The sequence below is a fragment of the Leopardus geoffroyi genome, chromosome B1 (genome assembly GCF_018350155.1).
Source record: "Leopardus geoffroyi isolate Oge1 chromosome B1, O.geoffroyi_Oge1_pat1.0, whole genome shotgun sequence".
Classification (NCBI taxonomy): Eukaryota; Metazoa; Chordata; class Mammalia; order Carnivora; family Felidae; genus Leopardus; species Leopardus geoffroyi.
In genome coordinates this window covers 2726143-2747286 of record NC_059327.1, presented here as the reverse complement: position 1 = coordinate 2747286, position 21144 = coordinate 2726143, and the positions used below count along the sequence as shown (strand labels likewise).

At 45.2% G+C, this 21144-nt stretch overlaps 1 protein-coding gene across 5 annotated transcripts in view; it reads left to right on the top strand.

Moving 5' to 3' along the window:
- CSMD1 (CUB and Sushi multiple domains 1) overlaps positions 1-21144 on the top strand; it is a 2022178-nt gene that overhangs the window by 1609653 nt on the left and 391381 nt on the right. For all 5 annotated transcript variants that reach the window (XM_045451804.1, XM_045451793.1, XM_045451792.1 and 2 more), the window contains 3 exons: positions 13218-13400; positions 14517-14843; positions 15742-15936. In XM_045451804.1, coding sequence (XP_045307760.1) covers positions 13218-13400; positions 14517-14843; positions 15742-15936 — 705 coding nt within the window. The remainder of the gene's footprint in view (positions 1-13217; positions 13401-14516; positions 14844-15741; positions 15937-21144) is intronic.

Below are 21144 nucleotides of genomic sequence, written 5' to 3'. Positions count from 1 at the left end.
AGGACCCAGGGGATATTAAAACTCTTATGGGGGTGCCTGGTGACTCAGTCCATTAAGCATCCAACTTAGGCTCAGGTCATGATCTCACAGTCCCTGAGATCAAGCCCCGTGTCAGGCTCTGTGCTGACAGTGTGGATCCTGCTTGGGATTCTCTGTTTCCCTCTCTCTCTGCCCCTCTCCCCACTCACACTATCCTCCCCCCCAAAATAAATAAACATTAAAAAATTTTTTAAAAAAACCTCTTCTTATAAACACAGCTTCTACTTATCCATGAATGCATCATTATTATTTTTACTACAAAATTATTTTGTCTTTACATATAATAAAACCCACCTACCTACCCCATCCTGGATCCTAGGTCAGTTAGGAGTTGGAAATTATTTCATGAATGCGCAAATACATCTGAAATATGGTGAGAGTAACAAGTATAGAAATAAAAGCATATAAAACACATGTATAAATATAAGCCTCTATGACCTTCATTAAGAATAATTTCAAGGAGGGGCACCTGGCTGGCTCATCTGGTAGAGCATGTGACTCTTGATCTCAGGGCAGGTAAGTTCAAGCTTCGTGTTGGGTGTAGAGATTACTTAAAAGTAGAATCTTTAAAAACATTAAAAGCATAAAATAACTTTGAAGAGCATGTACTGTGCATTGGTCACGTGACTAGCTGCTGGAGATTGAGCAGTCGGTGAAGTAGACCCTCGTGGAGCTTTTACCGTAAAGCACAAAGGCTGAATATAATGCACAGTGACACGTGTTCGGGAAGAGAAGAGCGAGACGCAGGCAGATCATGGGACACAGGCTACCAGAGCGCAAGCATGGTTGAAATGAGAATACGGACAGTGAATTGACCTGGGGAGCCAATAGGCAGGGTGGACACAACGTTTACAGTGGGCGTGAAGGATGGAAAGAGAGTACGATCAGAACTTGGAGCCTGGATGGTGGATCGCAGGGAAGAGAGTAAGGAAAGGTGGCCCAGAGGAGTTAGCGTCCAGATTGTGCCGGGCTTTCTACATGGAAAGACTTCGAATTAAGAATGGAGGTCGCCAGAGGCATTTCCAGCAAGTTAGGGCCATCACCGGGTTTGAGGTTTAGAAACATTGTTTTGGCTGCAGCATAGAAAGTGGAATGAAGAGACAGGGTGCGAAATGGTGAGATGGTCATAGAGGCAGCAGTGCTGGGTGGACACAGACAATCCTGGGTGATGAACAATGAAACCCTAACCAAGGAGCCACTCGAATGTGTGGGAGTGTAGTGGATGCTGTAGAACATGTTTGTGTGGGGTATTTGGGGCCTGGAAGGACAAGTGGCAGAATCCATGAGCGAACTGTGTATGTTCTCTGAGATGGCCCTAAAACGATGTTTTTAGTAAAACTTAAGCCGTGATTAATACGGTTTGTATTTTTTGCTAAGTTCTAAATCTGAGATTTCGGAGTGTCACAAAAATGTAAAACCGGAAGGGACATTAACAATCATCCAATCCTATGGCCTTTGTTTCTCATGTACGTAGGGTTTTAAAGCTGGTTTCTACTACAACTGAAAGAAAAATATCTTCACCAGGGAAGAGAGTGCATTTAAAAGCTGTTATAGTACTTGCTGTCTTTTGAAACTAAAGAAATCTTGCAGAAACTTTAAAATATTCTTCCGTGGTTTCGAGAACCGTAACATAAAGTGGAAACACATGGAAGGAAACATCCCCATTGCATCAGAAATAGTTGTGATACGTGAACTGCTTTTACTCTAAGTGTTTTCAGCATGTGGTGCTCTTCATAACGACAACAAATAACAAAATTATAATAATGCAGGTGGTGCTGGAACCTTTTACACCCCAAGTGAATTCTTGTAATGTATGAAAGGAATAGGGCACAATTCTCATCACTGATAAGAGATTAGTGTTTCTCCACTCATCGTTCTTCTATGGACCTGACCGAATAACAAGCTGGAGAAATGTGAAGAAAGGATGGAGTGATCCATCTTTGACGGACTAGGGACCAGCATTAGCTGGAAGAAGGATAAGCTGACGGTGAGAGCATTCTGTGAACAGGGGGACCGAGGCAGGGAAACGCACCAAGGAAGGTGTGGATCTCTGCATTTGCCTCCAAAGGAGGTTGTGCAGAAAAGCACAAGCTGATGACCACTATCCTGAGCACATGGGCCAGGATGCATGGGTGGACCACAGGGACCTCCCTAAGTGACGAGACAGGGTGAAGAACTGGAAAATTCTGAGCAAGAAGACATACATATGTGTCATCCTCATGAGCAAGTTGCTTTTAGGGTGGAAAAAGTAGGTCTTCTGACAGTGTGACAGCAGGGGATGGGCTTCATGGGGAGACAGAGTGCATTTCTGCTACTCAGGATGGAGTTGACCATGTGGAGTGATAACAGTGTGAACCGTGCACTCAGCCTTCCCAGGACTAATGGTCCTTGACCCTCAGGCGGAACATAGGTGAGTGTTGTTGACAACAGACCAAAGCATAGGCTCCCTTCATCCACCCTAATCACCAGCACCCCTTCCTGTGCTCTCCTGTGGTAACTTTCTGGTCCAGGACAACCTTCCTTCTCTTAAAAGATGGGGAAGTTGAGGATCAAGCTTGGGCCCTCCAGAGAGCGGGAAGAGAATTAGACACTTGAACTTGGCCAACAGTGAGCACTTAACAACTCCCTCCTGTGTCCTGAGGAACTTGTTGTCACCAGAAGTTCCCAGAAACTCCTTTCTCTTCTTCATGTGTGCTGACTACTCCTTCTCACTCTGACAATCCCCAACCCACGACAGACCCCCAGGCTTCCATCGTCACCATCAGCAAGGGCCTTCTTGTCCTCACATGGTCAGAGAATTGGTGGAATAAAAACAAACCAGTTGCCCAGGAACTGTATGCTACTCCAATCAGAGAGTAATTCTCCCTCTGGGCTTCATAAAAATAATTTTTCACCGAATTGCAAACAGTGCTCTCAAGAGTCTTTTTAGGAAACATTTATCAAAGGAGCTTCCTCCTTTTGACGATTCTCAGCATCTGCCAGGGGAGTGAATTTGAAACCGAAGTCAGTTAAGTAGAAAACCTTTGCCAGAGAAAGTAAAAGCGACCGATCTTGACCTAAGGAAGGACTCGTGTACTCTACAATAATTTCACGTCATGGGAACAACAGTTTATAGATATCGTGTCTTTTCTTCACACTCATGTTAGTGTGTCGGGGCTGTCGTAACACACACCACATGTTGGGGGCTTACGTGTACGTCCTCATGGTCGCACGGTTATAAGTCCAGCATCACAGTGCCGGCAGCTTTGATGTCCTCTGAGGCCTCCCTTCTCGGCTTTCAGGTGGCTGTCTTCTCCCTGAGTCGTCACAGAGCTTCCTCTCCATGTGTGCCTGGCCCTAGTGTCTCTTCCTCTTCTTAGAAAGACACCAGTCCAGGGGCAGCTGGGTGGCTCAGTTGGTGAAGTGTCCGACTGCGGCTCAGGTCATGATCTCACAGTCCGTGAGTTTGAGCCCCACATCAGGCTCTGTGCTGACAGCTCGGAGCCTGGAGCCTGCTTCCGATTCTGTGTCTCCCTCTCTCTCTGCCCCTCCCCTGCTCATGCTCTGTCTCTCTGTGTTTCAAAAATAAATAAAAACATTAAAAGTTTTTTTAAAAAAAGAAAGAAGAAAGACACCAGTCCTAGGGAATCGACCTTAGTTACATCTCTAAAGGCTCCACCTCCAAATATGGCCACATTGAGGGTTAGGGCTTCACCATAAATTGTGCGGGGGGGTGGGGGGGGTATATATAATTCATTCCATAACAACTCTGAATAACTATTGATTAACAGTTAATTCAGTATGGTATTCCCTGATAATTACCTGCTGTGCTGACATCCTGTGTTGCCAATTTAGGGCAGAGCCGTATCCTTGGGTAAGATGACATTATCTTATAAGATGAAATGTCTAACAAGAACACATGCCTGAACAGATGATGTGCCAACTCTGAAGAGATGACCTAATAAAGTACCCGTGGGCGGTGCCAAGATTCTCCAGAAGCAATTTGCTATTTGCTCTAATGCACAGATAATTGGATAATCAAGTGCCCAAATGTTGTGCCTAATTGTAGAGCAAAGTTGAAAAAAAGTGACCTAGACCGTGTTTAGATTATTCATAGCTAAATGCCCATTTCAATCACAAAATAATCTCTGCAAACTGGGCACAAGCCATTGATCTCAGTAGATATAATAGACATAGGATGCTTATCTTTGGTAAAAATTACCTATGGTAAAAATTAATAAGCAAATGTAGTCAAGGAAGTAATGTCCAATATCTATCTAGGACAGCAGGTATAGGGTACTTATGTCTAACAAGTGTGACTTCCTATCTCTGAGAAAAACTGGCTGTGAAACATACTTGGAAGAATTAGTGACTTTATATTCTATGTCTGCTAACTAGAAGCCTGTGGAATGTTCTAAGAAACGGTGCCTTTCATTGCGGTACAGTTAATCTCCTTAGGAAAAAACTTGATAACAGGGCCAGTAATTCACTAAACCTATTTCGTAGTTTCCAAAATTAAAAATTCTTTTTATTTGGCCCTTGAATATGTGCCTCTTTCTCTTCTATATGGACAGCCATCTATATGTGCTTTCAAGCCCAGGAAATCAGAAATCAATTGGAAGTTAGCCAGTGAAAGAGTACCTGTGAATTGCCATCTACTCCAACAAAAGTAGCCTTGGACCCCCCCTGATTTTTATGGCAGGATGAAGAAAGAAAAAGAAATCCCCATGGCACCTGGGTGGCTCAGTCAGTTAAGTATACAACTTTGGCTCAGGTCGTGATCTCAGTTTGTGGGTTCAAGCCCCGTGTCGGGCTCTGTGCTGACAGCTCAGAGCCTGTACCTGCTTTAAATTCTGTGTCTCCCTCTCTCTCTGCCCCTCCCCCATTCCTGCTCTGTCTCTCTCTCTCTCTCTCTCAAAAATAAATAAAAAATTTAAAAAAAGAAAAGAAAAAGAAATCCCAAATGGTTTCGATTCATTATATCCTGAAGCACTCTTATTTTTTCTTTTTACGTAATTTGTTATTTTTCTACCTATGTGAAAATCATTTTGATCATATTTACACTTTGTCTCAAAACACGTTTACTTTTATATTTACTTGCCTTAGTTATTTAACTCCCAACTTATTCCCAAAAGAATTTTTAAAAACTTATTTCTACTTTTTTTTCCCTGAAAACTAAATACAGAGTAGCAGCATAGTTAAACGCTGCGCTGGTGAACAGAGCCACACATATTAGAAAGGATTTTATGTCTGGGAGGTGATTTTGTTCCCACTGAGGTGATATTTTTGGTAGGAATTCAATTCAATTTTTAATTTTGCTAACATTCTGTAGCAGACGTTGTGGATTATCTATGAAAATTATCATTTATTAAAAAAAAAAAAAAACACCTCTGACTTTTTTTTTTCCCTACACTGTGGAGTCTAACATGACATTTCCTGGATCTTTCAAAGTAGGAATGACCCAGGTGAGCTACAGGGGACAAAGACAAGTGAACAGATAGAGCCTCTGGAAAGTTTTGGGGTATTTTTGTTTTTTTGTGTTTTTTGTGCATGTGTTTGTGGTTTTTAACGTTTATTTATTTTTGGGACAGAGAGAGACAGAGCATGAACGGGGGAGGGGCAGAGAGAGAGGGAGACACAGAATCGGAAACAGGCTCCAGGCTCTGAGCCATCAGCCCAGAGCCCGATGCGGGGCTCGAACTCACGGACCGCGAGATCGTGACCTGGCTGAAGTCGGACGCTTAACCGACTGCGCCACCCAGGCGCCCCTGTTTGTGGTTTTTAAAGAGAAAACCCAGCTCGCCGCCCTTGTGGGAAGCCTGGACTCTCCACCTCCTCCTGCCTTGAGACATGGCAACCACTTTGCGCCACGAGACCGCACCGCTCACGATGTTGGCCTGTGAGTCCAGGGGGCGGGCGTTTGCAGAGCATGTGGGCTCTCGCCGACCTAACCCATATGCCACTCTGCCCTCCAGCCTCTGGGTGCGTGAGGAAAAGGAAATGCTCGTGAGTTCGAGCTAGCGTCCATTGAAAGCGTTTTGTTCCTCACAGCCGAGGGCAGTCCTCGTCAAATGAGATTCACAATGTTTAGTGACACTAAGTGTCATCCTCTGGCCTGTGAGAAAGAGGGCGTTGTGGTGTGTGAGCTGACCTGGCTGTTTCCGTGCTGGTGTGACTTACGGGTACGTTTATTGCACACGTTGAATCGTTTCCATGTGATTATTTTTAAGCAGGCATATAGAATAAATCCACTTTGGGGGCGCCTGGGTGGCACAGTCGGTTAAGCGTCTGACTTCAGCCAGGTCACGATCTCGCGGTCCGGGAGTTCGAGCCCCGCGTCGGGCTCTGGGCTGATGGCTCAGAGCCTGGAGCCTGTTTCCGATTCTGTGTCTCCCTCTCTCTCTGCCCCTCCCCCGTTCATGCTCTGTCTCTCTCTGTCCCAAAAATAAAATAAACGTTAAAAAAAAAAAATTAAAAAAAAAATTATCAGATATTGCATTCTGTGATGATAATACAGGGCCAAATGATGTAAGGATCAGCTTTACCTAAAGTTCTAAAGTTGAAGGGCTTGGGGCGTCTGGGTGGCTCAGTCGGTTACGCCCTGACTTGGGCTCAGGTCATGATCTCAAGGCCATGGGTTTGACCCATGCGTGGGGGCTCTGTGCTGACAGCTCGGAGCCTGGAGCCTGCTTCAGATTCTGTGTCTCCCTCTCTCTCTGTCCCTCCCCTGCTCGTGCTGTCTCTCTCTCTCTCTCTGTGTCTCTCAAAAATCAACATTAAGAAAAGAATGTAAAAAAAGAAAAAGAAGGTAGAAGGGCTTTTTCCTTCCTTTTGGACCTGTCACATCCTGAAAACGGGGCCAGTAATGCTGGTGTTGGTCAAGAGGGTGGACATTAACATTGCAAGGAAGTAGAATGTGTCCTGAGCGACAGCTTCTTAGCACCCGGGGGAAGGTGGCGGCCACTGGCTCTGGACACGGAGTGTGGGCGGCTCCACTGGGTGCTGCCCTTGGCTGAATTGCTCCGGACCCAGCCCAGCTGCAGCGTCAGCATCTCTGCAGTGGCTCTGAGGCAGCCTTTCTTTCCCATGACCTACGGGGTGAGCACTCGGGGCGAACACGGTTTGCTTTCAGCTGCTTGCTTTGATTTTAAAGACATATTATGCCCAGTACTAACTTGAGAATATCTTTGCCATGCCAGGTATCTCGCCAGGAGTGTTATGGTGGTCATCCATCCGTCTGTTCAAATTATTGCACTGTAGACTTCTGGAAGGGAATTATTTTTCATCCTAGTAGCTTAGCACGTAAGAGGTGCTCCGCTAATAATTTTGGAAGAGTACCAAAGAGACTAGTACATGAGATAAAAGATCTGTGACTTAAACCTCCATTCTCAGTGGGGCACCCTTTCCTGTAACACATGTCGCCCACCAAGTGTGTCTACAGGGGTTGACAGAAGTTAACATCTTCAGGATAATTTAGGATTGGACTTGTTGCCAACAAAGAAGCAAAAATCCATACAGCGGATACCTCTAAGTTGTGTTTTATTTTATGGTGGCGTTTAGGTGCCTTCTCTCCAATATTTATTACAGCATGAAATGTTTCACAATAAATTAGGAAACAACTGGCCGTTCCCTGTGGTTTCTGTAGCTCTCACAGCATGATTATAAGAAAGCATGATGAAAGAACCATATCCCCGTCAAGGTCTAGAGGTTCTGTGTCGCCTGGTCCTCGACCCGCTCGTTGCTTTTGTGTTTTGCTCGTCTGGCCCTTTATCACCAGACTACAGTCACTCTTGGCGTCTGGCTGTTCCTCAGCCCTGCCTGGTGGATTCCCCACTCAGCCCCGTGCTTTGGTTCTGTCTTCTGTCCACGCAGGGTTCTTCTCTCTTGCACTCGCAGACGCATCCTCCTTTCACATCTCTGCTCGAATGTGTGCTTTGCAGAGGGTGTCAGTGGATCCTCCCCCCGAAATAGATCACCACGGTCTGTGTTCCCTCTTACCCCCCGTCCTCTCTTTTCAGAACATTTATCAGTGTCTGACATATTTCATACTATTTGTTTATTTTCTGCTGAGTGCCCCGAGCTGCAGTCTTCACAAGATCCATGATTTGGTGTGTTTGCTTGTTTCTTACACCTTACAGCTAGAACAGTCCATGTACTGTGCGCCAAGATGTCAGCCACAGACTAAGACATTGGGCAAAACCTAGTAGTTCTTTGTAGGGAACAAAACAAGTCAGCCGCCTGTCTTACAGCTAGAAGCCTGGTCAGACATCTCAGAAGGTCCGTAAAAGAACAAAACAAGACCAGCGTCCACTTTGTTTCAGGCACTGATTTTAGTACTGGGAAATACAGAGAAAGATATGGATTGGTCGTCATTCTGGAAACATTTGCAGTGTGATGGGACAGAAAGACAGGTTCGCAACTCAAATCAATCCTGACTGGATTAGTTCTAAAATGTCTACAAAAAAAAGGACCCGGCAATTCTAGAACAGGGAGCCAGACCTGGGCTGTGGGGATTTGAAGAGGCTTTAATGAGGGCGGTGCCACGAACGAGAAGAGGAGGTGTCTTAGATGGGGGTGGGGGACACCAGAACGGAAGGATGCCCGGCAGCATGAGAGATTCTGGAGTGTTCAGTATGCCTCTGGCCTGAATGTGAGCGCCCTTCACGGAAAGGCAGAAATTTAAGTTGAAGACACGCACGGTATTTGGGAAATGCACGCTGACTGCATGCTGCTGGGTCCCTTTACGACATACAGGCAGCTGATCGGTGGGTGTACCCACAGGTGCACGCCTGTGGGCTGGTTGAGGAGGACAGGACATTCCGTGGAGTGTTGAAGAGAAGATACAGAAGTGAGAGTCAACAACATGGCACCCCGACGTGTCAAAAATATTGTGTAGATAGGGTTTGATAAGGGGCCCTGCGGCAAGGTACTCAGCTGTGTAAAGGAGCCCAGGGGAACTTGGCTGTGACTGGAGCGAGCATTCGTTCCCCTGTGCTTCTGTGCCCTGTGCTGGGGCCATGACAGGTGCACGTGCAAAGATGAGTAATCAGCCAGGCCTCTGTTAGCTGTGCGCCACACCGCGTGCAAGTGTCGGAGGGCAGCTGTGCTCTCGTGGGTCAAGAGGCTTGCATTTAATTGAACAAAATTGCCTTTTGTAGATCAGGAACTGTCCAACGACTGACAAGTTCATAGGGTTCATCTCCGTGTTTCTCATGACCGTTCTCAGAAATTTACCTCTAAGTTACCTGTGCTCGTCTGTTGGCACCACTCTGTTTTCCAGTATCTGGTCCAGAGTGATATCCCATTTATGCAGACGTTTTATTCTCTCCAGAAAGATCACACGGGCTTGCCACAGCAAGAGTCCCCCTGCCAGGCTCACTGTCAGTCTTGCTGTTTGGCTCCCATGCCATCTAATGCCCATATGTTGGTAAAAGCAAAAACGCTCAGATAAATTAAAAGAGCAGATAGCGGGGCGCCTGGGGGCTCAGTCGGTTAAGCATCCAACTTGGGCTCAGGTCGTGACCCCACGGTTTGGGAGTTGGAGCCCCTCTTCGGGCTCTGTGCTGACAGCGCAGAACCCAGTTCAGATTCTCTATCCCCATCTCTCTCTGCCCCTCCCCGCTTCGCGCTTTCTCTCTCAAAAATAAACAAACATTAACAAAGATAAAAGAGAAAATGATGAATCCAATTACTCATTTGTTATGTAAACATTTACAGGTCTAATATACCTAAGAAAACGTGTTAGAGGTGAATGTTAAGTATGTAGTGTCAATAGAATTGTTTTAGGTGAAGTTTTAAAATATCCTTCGAAAATAAATCATAAAATTCAGAAAACTTAATACGGAAGAATTAAAATGAAATAATGGGATGTAGTACTTTTAAAGGTTCTTGTCAAGAAGGAAAACAGGGGTGCCTGGGTGGCTCAGGTCATGATCTCACGGTTTGTGAGTTTGAGCCCCGCTTTGGGCTCTGTGCTGACAGCTCAGAGCCTGGAGCCTGCTTTGGATTCTGTGTCTCCCTCTCTCTCTGCCCCTCCCCCACTCATGCTCTGTCTCTCTCTGTCTCAGAAATAAATAAACATTAAAAAAAAAGATTAAAAAAAAAGAAGATGGAAAGCACATCAATAGGAATGTCATAGAGTCCCCAGTAGAAGGCTGATACTGATAAACAATATCAGAGAAGAAGTAAAGAAATAATCACACCCAATATTTTCTCAAGTTCCGTTTCTAGATTGATAATTTGGAAGAGATCTTTTGACCAGCTTTTTTGTTTGTTTTTTGTTTTTGTTTTGTTTTGTTTTTGGTCTGTAGGGACTTCAGTCTTTCGACTGATAACAAACTGTCAGATTCTTTTCCACAAAAGCCTCTCAAGGTCATCTTTGACGTCTTACATTCGTTATGTATGGAAACAGGTTTCCTGCGGTTGCTATATCAATGTCAACACTGATTATTCATCTTCCATTTGTTCCATAGTTTCACAAAAACTATGTGAAGTAGGTGCAGATTCTCAAGGGAAGGCAGTGTGACCTCCAAGGGGAATTTCAAAACCCCGTGCGGATTGTGTCACGCTCATTTGGGGGCAAGAGCGGGCTCAGTGTGTTGGGGTCATGCGTGCAGAGTGACCCCTCGCACCTCCTCCAGATGAAGCTACACTGGTGTAATCATGGGCCACAACCACGCTTCTCCCATGGCTGAAGAAAAAGTCCTACTTGCGCTCACACCCGCTGACCCCACACCACGCTGTCTGGCCACTAATCACTGGTCTCTACGGAGCACCTAGTTAGGACGCGTCTGGACCCACGAAGGTCGGCATCTTTGGTGGAAGTGAATGACCACAGGACTGTCTTCACCTCAGCAGGAGGGGCACAGTGGCCTTCATCTGCACCCACACCGCGGGTCTAACCACAACCGTGCGGTGTCCTAGCACTCCACTCAGGAGTTCTTGGAATCCGTTAATGTAGGAAACAGCATTATCCCAACGTGCCATCGTTTATTTCCTTGTAAGAAGGAACCGCAGGTTTTGGAACCGCAGACGCACAACCGACGTCTCCAAGTCTAAGGTTTGCTCACAATCGTATAATGGCTAACACTTTGAGCCCTATATGCTGGGTATGTTGTGTGAATTATGTCGTTTAACCCCCTCATCTGTCCTTTGAGGTAGGCAGTGGTCCCTGATGATGTATAAACGAGGCTTTTGAGAGACTGAATTGCTCATGGTGGCCACTCAAAGGCCAGGAGGCCCAGAATCCAGTCTGGCATCCTGACTCCTGACCTCAGGGCTGTGTCCTTTGCCAGGACCAGGGGGGTGCTCAGCCCCTACCCGACTGAGAGGCCCACGAACTGCAAGCTGGGTTTTGTTATAAACCATTGCTGTGAACTGCCTTTGATTCACGTCGAAAACAACAACAACAACAACAACTTGGGTCAAGGCATCCCGAGTGTTGAATTCAAGTAAACCCACTTGTGGCTCAGTTCAACTCAAGTCACACGACTTGAACTCCAAGGTCTGTCCTTAAGGAAAACACGTTCTCTGGGTGATTTCTTTGGCCTGCGTTGCACCCAGGAACACTTCTGTTCCCGTGGATCTGTCACTATAAGGGTCACCTTCTTTACTGGAGAGCCCGGGAGGTTAGCGGAGCACCCCGGACCTGTGACCCTACACCTGTTTTTGTTTCCTGCTCTTATGCTTAAGAAAACAGGTGTGACAGTATCCCATATACTGGAAGTCTTGACAGCATTATGATAGTACGGGCTGATTCCACTGCTTTGGTATGCCTGAACTCTCAGAAGTACAGTTTGTCCTCTCGTCACTGGGTGTGTGTATACGTTCCACATACGGTAGGCACCATCCTCAAGACCATCCAGCAACCCAGTCCTGTGCCATTCTACAGACATCCTCCAAAATTGTGAATTGGATTAGAAAGTAGTTAGATTGCTGGTAAAACCTAAATTTGAGTTTGTGCTTGGTTGGTGCAAGAAATTAGAATAAGCCCATGACAAATTTCAGAGGGCAGACCCAATCGGTGCATTTTGGATGTGTGCGTAGAAACCATCCCATGCGTCTTGAAATTCGCTTGTCTCCCTCCCTGCGCTCACCAGTCCTGCAGAGAATGTTTACACTTGTATTCAGCTCAGCTCCTATCTCATCCTAAAACCCTGCAACACCTTCTTCCCAGGGCAAAACACACAAAAACCCAACAGGCTGCTCAGAGGGGGTCCCTCCCTTCCTTTCTAGCGATCGGTGCCCGCTACACTGGGCTGGTATCTCTTTCTTAGAAGGGCTGATTTCAGGCTTCCCTCAGGGTATTTATACCTTCTCTTTCCTCCCCCATCTATTATTGTGTAATCCTTTGAACGTCTCCACTTTGCTTCAAACCCCACCTATCGTGACCTGAAACTCATATACATTTGAAACTTTCATGGTTTCCCTCCATATAATGTGAGCCCCATGAGTGCGAGAATTCTGTCTTGTTTGCTCAGTCACCTCAGTACCTAGAACAGGGCCTGACACATAGTTTGCTCTCAAAAACTACTTCTATGTGAGTAAATAGCCTATTTTATTTAATAGATTCTGTGTACTTAACACTTAAGACGGAGGTGCGGTTGAAGTCTATGTATACATACTCCTGGTGTGTTTGTGTCCCTATTTCATTACAGCTGTGTTTTCATGAAAAGGGGCTTGATTCTGCCCATTGTCTCTTCATCCAGAGACCATTAATATATTCGCTTTGTTTCATAAACGAGTCTTAAGATTGAGGGAAGGAATATTCAAATGCATTTATTGACTTAAATATTCAGTAGCGAATGAACAATCTTGTATTGTTTACATTAAAAAAAAGAACAGATGAAAACATAATACGTGTTTACATTTTAACGGCAGGGTGCAGGAGGCGCGTGGGCCGGAAGAGGCATCTGTGTATTAATTGTAGCATTTGCATTACCAGCATCCGTGTAACTGTCCGTCTCCCTTAGGAGACAGTACATTAAATACCTTTCTCTCAAGTTCACTTAACCTTTTTACCCCCAGGCTTTTGTAATTAAATGTTGATGAAACGAGCATCCTTTGGAAACTCTTAACAAAAACTACGTGTAGACCAGCAGAAGGAACCACTCGCTCACTTTCTGAATTGTTGACAAATGTTCACTGCATGGTTTTTTTTTTTTTTTTTTTGACCGCTCGTTTTTCTCTCCCATTTTCAGAAATCGAAAAGGGAGGATGCGGGGACCCTGGGGTCCCCGCCTACGGGAAGCGGACTGGCAGCAGCTTCCTGCATGGGGACACCCTCACTTTTGAGTGCCAAGCAGCCTTCGAGCTGGTGGGGGAGAGGGTCATCACGTGCCAGCAGAACAACCAGTGGTCGGGGAACAAGCCCAGCTGTGTGTGTGAGTACTGTGCCCTGGGGGGCCGGGCAGGGGCCGGGGCAGGGGACAGAGAGGGCTGTGTGCCAGGCAGGGGCAGGGGACAGAGACGGCTGCTGTCAGCATCTCTAGGGAGAGCCTCAGGGACCAGAAGGGGCAGGGGCGTTGTCCACTGCCCACTCCCTCGCTGTCCTCACTCAGGTAAAAGCGACCCGTGACGTGGGTACCTCTTCTAGAGCACGTGGGGCCCAGGGCTCTCTGTAGAAAGAACGTTTCGTGCAGAAAAGCTTTGGCTCCCTCCAGGGCTCCCGTGGGTGGCCCGAGTGAGACCTCCCCAGGCACCCGTCTTTATGACTTTGCTAATGCTGCACCAGGGACACATCGCTGGTGAGCCCGGCTGGTGTTCGCTCGGGTTTTGGTCCAAGAACTGCCTGCTCCTCGTAAGTCAAACGTTTGCACTTCATGGCAGTTTAAAAGCAAGATTTATTTGGTAACCAGATGTGGCTCGGCCTGGACAATCCAACAGGTGTCCTCCAAAAAGTCACATGTGTACATACATGCACGTGTGCATACACGTATGTAAACTGGTCTCAGGTACACACGCTTAAGAGACAGATGTCCCAAGAGATTTTTATATTATCCACCCGAACCATTGGTCTGCTCCTCGGAGTTGTTACTCATTAAGTGGTACCCGTAACTGATAAACAATAAGTAACCTGAGAAACTGCACTTTAAAGGCAAACACAAAATGTAAAGACAAAGGTCGTCCTAGAAGACTAAACAGCACGGATACTATTTTCCGGAAATTGTGCCTGTGACACAGACATGCCTTTTCATATGACTGTTGGCTCCTCTGAAGGCAGAAAGCTTTAACTAGAAATTCTAATATTTGCCCCAAGTGTCCGTGAAGTCAGGGAGGATGATCTCTGTGTCAAGCCTCCGCCCGATCATTTGGCTCTGGTGGTGGTGCGTCCAAAGGGATCCCGTCTTTCCGACTCAGGGGAAGAGGGAGTGTTCAGGTTCAGAATTGCCGGCTGGACAGTCGGACGCTGCCAGCCCTGCGTTCACAGCAACCAGCTGCAGGTGCCCCTTATTGGGATCTGTGCAGACCTGTTTGAAAGTACGCTTGTGTCTTCCCAGTCTCGTGTTTCTTCAACTTCACTGCGTCGTCGGGGATTATCCTGTCCCCCAATTATCCGGAGGAATACGGCAACAACATGAACTGCGTTTGGTTGATAATCTCTGAACCCGGGAGCAGGATCCACCTCATTTTCAACGATTTTGACGTGGAGCCTCAGTTTGACTTCCTGGCGATCAAAGACGATGGGATTTCTGACCTAACAGTCCTCGGCACTTTCTCGGGCCACGAGGTGCCCTCCCAGCTGGCCAGCAGCGGGCACATCGTCCGCTTGGAATTTCAGTCTGACCACTCCACCACCGGCAGGGGGTTCAACATCACTTACACCAGTAAGCCTGCTGCCACCCGACCCACCCCCACGTGTCCAGGCCGACTCTTCAGAGGCTTTACAGTGATACGTAGCATAGTGACAGGACTGAACTTCCCTCTCTTCCTTCCTTCTTTCCACCCCTGCATCTATCCATCCATCCACCCACCCACCCATGCATCATCCTCCATGCAAAAACTACTGTAGCAAACGGATTGAGCCATTTGGGGTCAGGATCCGTGGATTAGAACACCAATACTTGGTATACTTAGTGAATTTTGGTTAGACACCTTTTTTCTTTCTTTTTTTTGTCTCAGGGCCCTCATTTGCAAACCAGATTGTATTTAAGAGCATCTACTTAAATGCGTTGTTAAGTGAATAAAGTAAGGTAACAATGTTAAATATGAGTTATAAATCATAATTTACTGGCTGCCTACTTCTCTTAGGCTCTGTGCTTAGGATTTGCCAGTATTAATATTACGGAAACTCTGGGATATAGGCTGGGCATTCCTTATCTGTGAATTAAGATATCTAATCAGATCATCAGAATATCTGCCAGAGGGCAGATAAAAAACACAAGAGCCAGGATTCTAACCCAGATGCGTCTGAACCAAAATCATTTCTAGCACCTGCCATATTTCTTGTTTTTCTTAGTGCACGCACAAAGTGCTTTCAAACTGTGCAATGTAGTGTAGACAATAGTTGCATATATTTATCCATGGCTTCGTTCTTTCTGTCTTACTAGATACCACTATCCTGTCTGCTTAATGCATTTATCTATCTGTAAGTGTTTCACTGAAATTCAGGATAATAAATCGCTTTGTTAGTAAGCTTGTTTCTTCCTTTTTAAATATACCTACTTAATAGTCTAGTATGTTAATTATATAATTATAGAATTTTTTTTTTTTTTTCCTTTTTAGCATTTGGTCAGAATGAGTGCCATGATCCTGGGATTCCCATAAATGGGCGACGTTTTGGAGACAGATTTCTACTTGGGAGTTCGGTTTCTTTCCACTGTGACGATGGCTTTGTCAAAACCCAGGGGTCGGAGTCTATCACCTGCACCCTGCAGGATGGAAATGTGGTCTGGAGCTCCACAGTCCCCCGCTGCGAAGGTACGGGTCTGCTCTCGTTCGCCAGTTATTTTCCTTTGAAACGGTGACCTAACCTAACCAACAAGCGGATGCACAGCTGGGTTGGTTTCCCCGGGCTGATGTCACAGAGTACCGCACCCCTGGTGGCTTAACAAATAGCCATCTGGTGTCTCAGGGTCCTGGAGGCTGAAAGTCCGAGGGCACTGTCAGTAGGGCTGGTTCCTCTTCAGCTCTGAGGGAGAATCCGTTCCAGTTCTGTCCCAGTTTGGGGGGGCTGCTGGTGTCTCTGGAGTTCCTTGGCTGCCAGAAGCATCACCCCAGCTTTCTCCGTGGAGAGCTTCTACGTTGCCAAATGTGTCCTCTTTCTGATGCCACCAGTCACATTGGATGAGCGCCGTGCTAATAAGCCACCCTAGCTGATTATGTCTGCAAGGACCCTATTTCCAAATAAGGTCACATCCTCAGGTGCTGGAATTAAAAATCCCAAATATAAACTGGGGGTGGGGGCGGGCATAATTCAGCCTGTGACAACAGCACGGGTTTCAGTAGCCATGTTGTTTTGTGGCTCTTCATGCAGCTGATGCAAATACCGCATAACTACTTTTCTTCTTGACATTTCTACTCTGGTTAACCAGGAAGGAAAACTAGAGGGGGTTGGAAATGGGGAGGATAGCACCTCCAGTGTTTGGTCAGGTAAAAAGTATTTACTCAGAATATGTACTCATACCCCATCAGAATGGCCCATACAAAATGAGCTAAGATAAGAAGAGCTGTTTTAAAAAAACTTAACTCCGGTAAATATCAGGAAATACATTTTAAGTAGACTTTTTTTTAAGAGCACTTTTAGGTTTACAGCAGAATTGAGTGGAAGCTGTGGGTATTTCCCATATACCTCCCGCCCCACAAATGCACAGCTTTCCCAGTGATCAGCATCCCACCAGGTTGTTCATTTGTTACAACCGATGACCCCACAGTGACATGTCACCGTGACCCAGAGTCCATGGTTACATCAGGGTCGCTGTTGGTGGGGCACATTCTCTGGGTTTGGACGAATGTGTAATGACACGTAGCCATCATTTTAGTGCCGTGAGGGTGGTCTCCCTACGCTAAAAATCCTGTGTCCCACCCCCTCACCCCTCCCCCAACTCCCAGCCCCTGCCAACCACTGATCTTGTTACTGTTTCTATAATGCTGCCTTTTCTAGAATGTCACACAGTCACAGTCATATATTATGTAGCCTTTTCAAATGGGCAAGAAATACAGATTTTAAAACAAAGGTAAAATTTGAACAGGTTAATAAGATGTATTGTTCATAAGGTTGGGAATAGCTGGCAGTTTCTGGCCATGCTATTGAGGGGACAAGATTATGGCATCATGGTACAAATTTATACGAATGGTTGTACATTTTCGTTTTACTTTTTGAGCTATATAAGTTGTATTTCTGGATCAAAATTTTAAGGACATAAACAACTCTGGAAAGATTTTTTTTTTTCAAGAATGCTCTTTGCAGTATTAAATATAACAACCAAACGTGCAAATAATTCAACTTTAAACAACAGAGAATCAGATAAATCATCACACGCTCATACACCGGGATGCGTGCATCATTAACACAGATTGTACCGTCGAAGATGTTCATCATGTGATGTTCATCGTGGGAACGACCAGATGATACGACCACTTGTGTTATAATACGCCACCGTGAAGAACATATGAATATTTATGCATGTCGTGATAATGATAGTTTTTAAAAGCCTAAAAAGAGAGTATACAACAAAATGTTGATCACAGTTACAGGTGAATTTTTCCAGTGTTTATTTTTTAGTTTTCCAGTTACCATCGATCTCTAGGTGTTTATTTTACAATAAGCAAATTCAAAAAATCCTGTGTGTCAAATACAGCCTACAGTTGTGAACCTGATCTGTCTTCCCTCGTAGGTTAAGGACCTTTTTCTCCTGTCTAGAATGATCGGCCTAACGTTAGCATGCAGGCAGTGTAAGCAGAAGTGGAATGTCCCACGAAAGATGAACTGCCCAGCGGGCTGACCGCGGTGGGGCGGTGGCTTCTGTCTCACAACCTCATCCCTCAGCCCCAGGCCAAGTTAGCGTCGTTAATCTAAGGATCAGGGTTCGGTGAAAGCTCCAGAACATGTCCTCACGTTCATACTTTCACAAAGTGCTCAAGCAGTCTGGTGAGGCTGAGCACCGCTGGGGGTGGAAAACTGGTAAATTGTAGGGTAAGAGCACAGTAGTAGGATGTCCATTCTTGCCTGTTTTTATCACGTCTTCTAAGGGTATAGCTTTTTAAAAAAAAATTTTTAGTGTTTATTTTTGAGAGAGAGTGAGAACACATGGGGGGGTGGGGGGGTCGGAGAGAGAGGGAGAGAGTCCCAAGCAGGTTTCACACTCAGAGACTGACTCAGAGCTCGAGTCCACGACCCTGGGATCCTGACTTGAGCTGATATCAAGACTTGGACACTCAACAGACTGAGCCACCCAGGAGCCCTGGAAAGAAGGGGTTTTTTTTGTTTGTTTTTGGTTTTAAGTCAGTACTCTCTAGTCTCTGTTGTCTTCTGGCCACGATTCCCACTGTCTTTGGAGGGCTTACCTGAAAAAGGCTGTGTGTAGATGTACAAGGTGCAGGGCAAATGTGTTCCTCAGCACAGTCGGAGGAAGAAAGCAGCAGATGGTGTTTCAAATAAAGTCCCACAAAGGAGAAAGTATCACGTTAAATGTGAATGGGCCATTCTTTTGTTATTTGGAAGAGACCTGCAGACTCAGCTGTGGGTTGTTAACACACAAAACTCTTAAAGGGCTAGTTGATGGTGAAAGATTTTTTTTCTTTTTTTTTTAATTTACTTGTACTGAGAAACCCAATTCCTGAGTTCTGGTGACTTTCAGGGAGTATGCATAGATACTCTGATAATCTAACTCACAAAATACCCCCAATCAATGTCCTTGCTGAAGAGAAATAGAAATGCTACTTCAGAATTGAGTGGATCTAGTTGGAAAAAAATCAAAAGGAAAATAAAGGATTTAGTAACACAGGGGCGCCTGGTGGCTCAGTAGGTTAAGCGTCTGACTTCAGCTCACGTCATGATCTCACAGCTTGTGAGTTCGAGCCCCACATCAGGCTCTGTGCTGACAGCTCGGAGCCTGGAGCCTGCTTCAGATTCTGTGCCTCCCTCTTTCTGCCTCTCCCCCACTCATGCTGTCTCTCTTTCTCCCAAAGAATTAATAAAGCATTAAAATATTTTTTTAGGGGCGCCTGGGTGGCTCAGTCGGTTAAGCGGCCGACTTCGGCTCAGGTCACGATCTCGCGGTCCGCGAGTTCGAGCCCCGCGTCGGGCTCTGGGCTGATGGCTCAGAGCCTGGAGCCTGCTTCCGATTCTGTGCCTCCCTCTCTCTCTGCCCCTCCCCCGTTCATGCTGTGTCTCTCTCTGTCTCAAAAATAAATAAACATTTTAAAAAAATTAAAAAAAAAATGTTTTTTAAATAAAAGAAACAAAAAGGATTTAGTAACACAAACACATTTGAAAAGACTCAGAAGGAACATGATGTTCCTTTGAGAATATACACCTTTATTGTTTCTCTCAAGGATTACTTTTTATAATCAATTATATAATTGATTATAACGTGAACCTTAACAAATTACTCTAAGTCCAGGCCACATGCACTGATCATATGCCAATTACAATGTAAGCATATTACACGAATAGAACCACAGGCAAATACTTTAGAGAAATTGTGTGGGAAAGCCTCAAGTCTTAAGGCATGTGATACCCAGAAACCCTGTCAGAGGGAACCCTCTCTATTAAGATAATGTGAGACAGGAGCCTGTGCTAGGAGGCAAATGCCCCAGTGTTGAACAAAAAGACAAAAAGTGAAGAAATTGTTTGCTAAAATTAACAAGTTAGAAAAAAAATAATGATTTAGAATATCATATCAATAAAAATCAAATGTTAGAATAATGCAAAACTGAGTCTTTGTTAGTATCAATAAAATAGACAAACCTTCTATGATTCTGATAAGAAAATTAGGAGAAAAGATAATTATAGGCATTTTAGCAAAATAGAAGAAAAATAACCATGATTACAAAAATAATAAATTGACATAATAAAATAATTTATTGTTACCAACAATAACTCTACATAAAGAGTGAAAGCCTCACAATAGAGCAATTTCTTTAAAAATTATTTTTATTTATTCTGGCAGAGTTTGCTGGGTACCAACAAATCATGGGTATAAATTGTTTGTCATCTGGATGAAAGATTTATCTGTTTATTTGTTCTGCCTCTAACCTGCCCATATATTTCAATACAGTTCACTGTCATTGAAAACACAACCTGGGTGCCTGGGAGGCTTGGTCAGGTGAGCATCCAGTTTGAGCTCACGTCATGATCTTACGGTTCATGAGTGCAAGCCCTGCATTGGGCTCTGTGCCGTTAGCATAGATCCTCTGACTCCCTCTCTCTCTTTGCCCCTCCCCTGCTTGTGCACATTGTCTCTCTTTCTCTCAAAAATAAACAAACATTTTAAAAAATGTAAAAAACACAAGCTAATTTTGGGGGAAAACAAGTGTACAAGAATACATCATCAACTCTATGGCAACAAATTTTAACATTCAATGAAATTGGTGATTCCCTAGCAAAGTATAAATTATCCGAAGTGACCCCCCAAAAAGTGAAAAATGTAAATAGACAAAATACCATAAAAACAGGTTTGAAAAAAAGTTTAAAGGTTGGACGTTGAAAAAGACACGAGCACCAGAGAGGTGCAGAAGGAAGGTGTCTGTCTTCCAAGTTCATAGAAGTTTTGTGTTGGGAACACTATCACAGCTGCTGTAAACTATGCACTGACTCCCACATAATATTTCGTAGAGCCAGCATTCACGGAATATACCCCAGCCAGATCGAAAAACATATGCCGTCGCGAAGGGCACAAACACTCAATAATAAATCAGAGAAGAATGTGCATTCTGAAGACCTCGTTCACATATTTGCTTTTCTGTTATCACCTCTGTGAATACGAAAGTCATTAGTGCTGTTCACCAGATAAACAGAGTCTCCGCCAAATCGGTTGGTTTTCTTGGCCTCAGTGGGGTTTGGTGAAACCTGTAGCAGGTCCTGGCCAGTTAGGAGTGAGTGGAAGTGACATACACAGTGAGTGACCCTGAGCCTTTGCCCCCTACAAGACCTCGGTGCCTTAGCTCGTTCAAGAAAGGATCCCC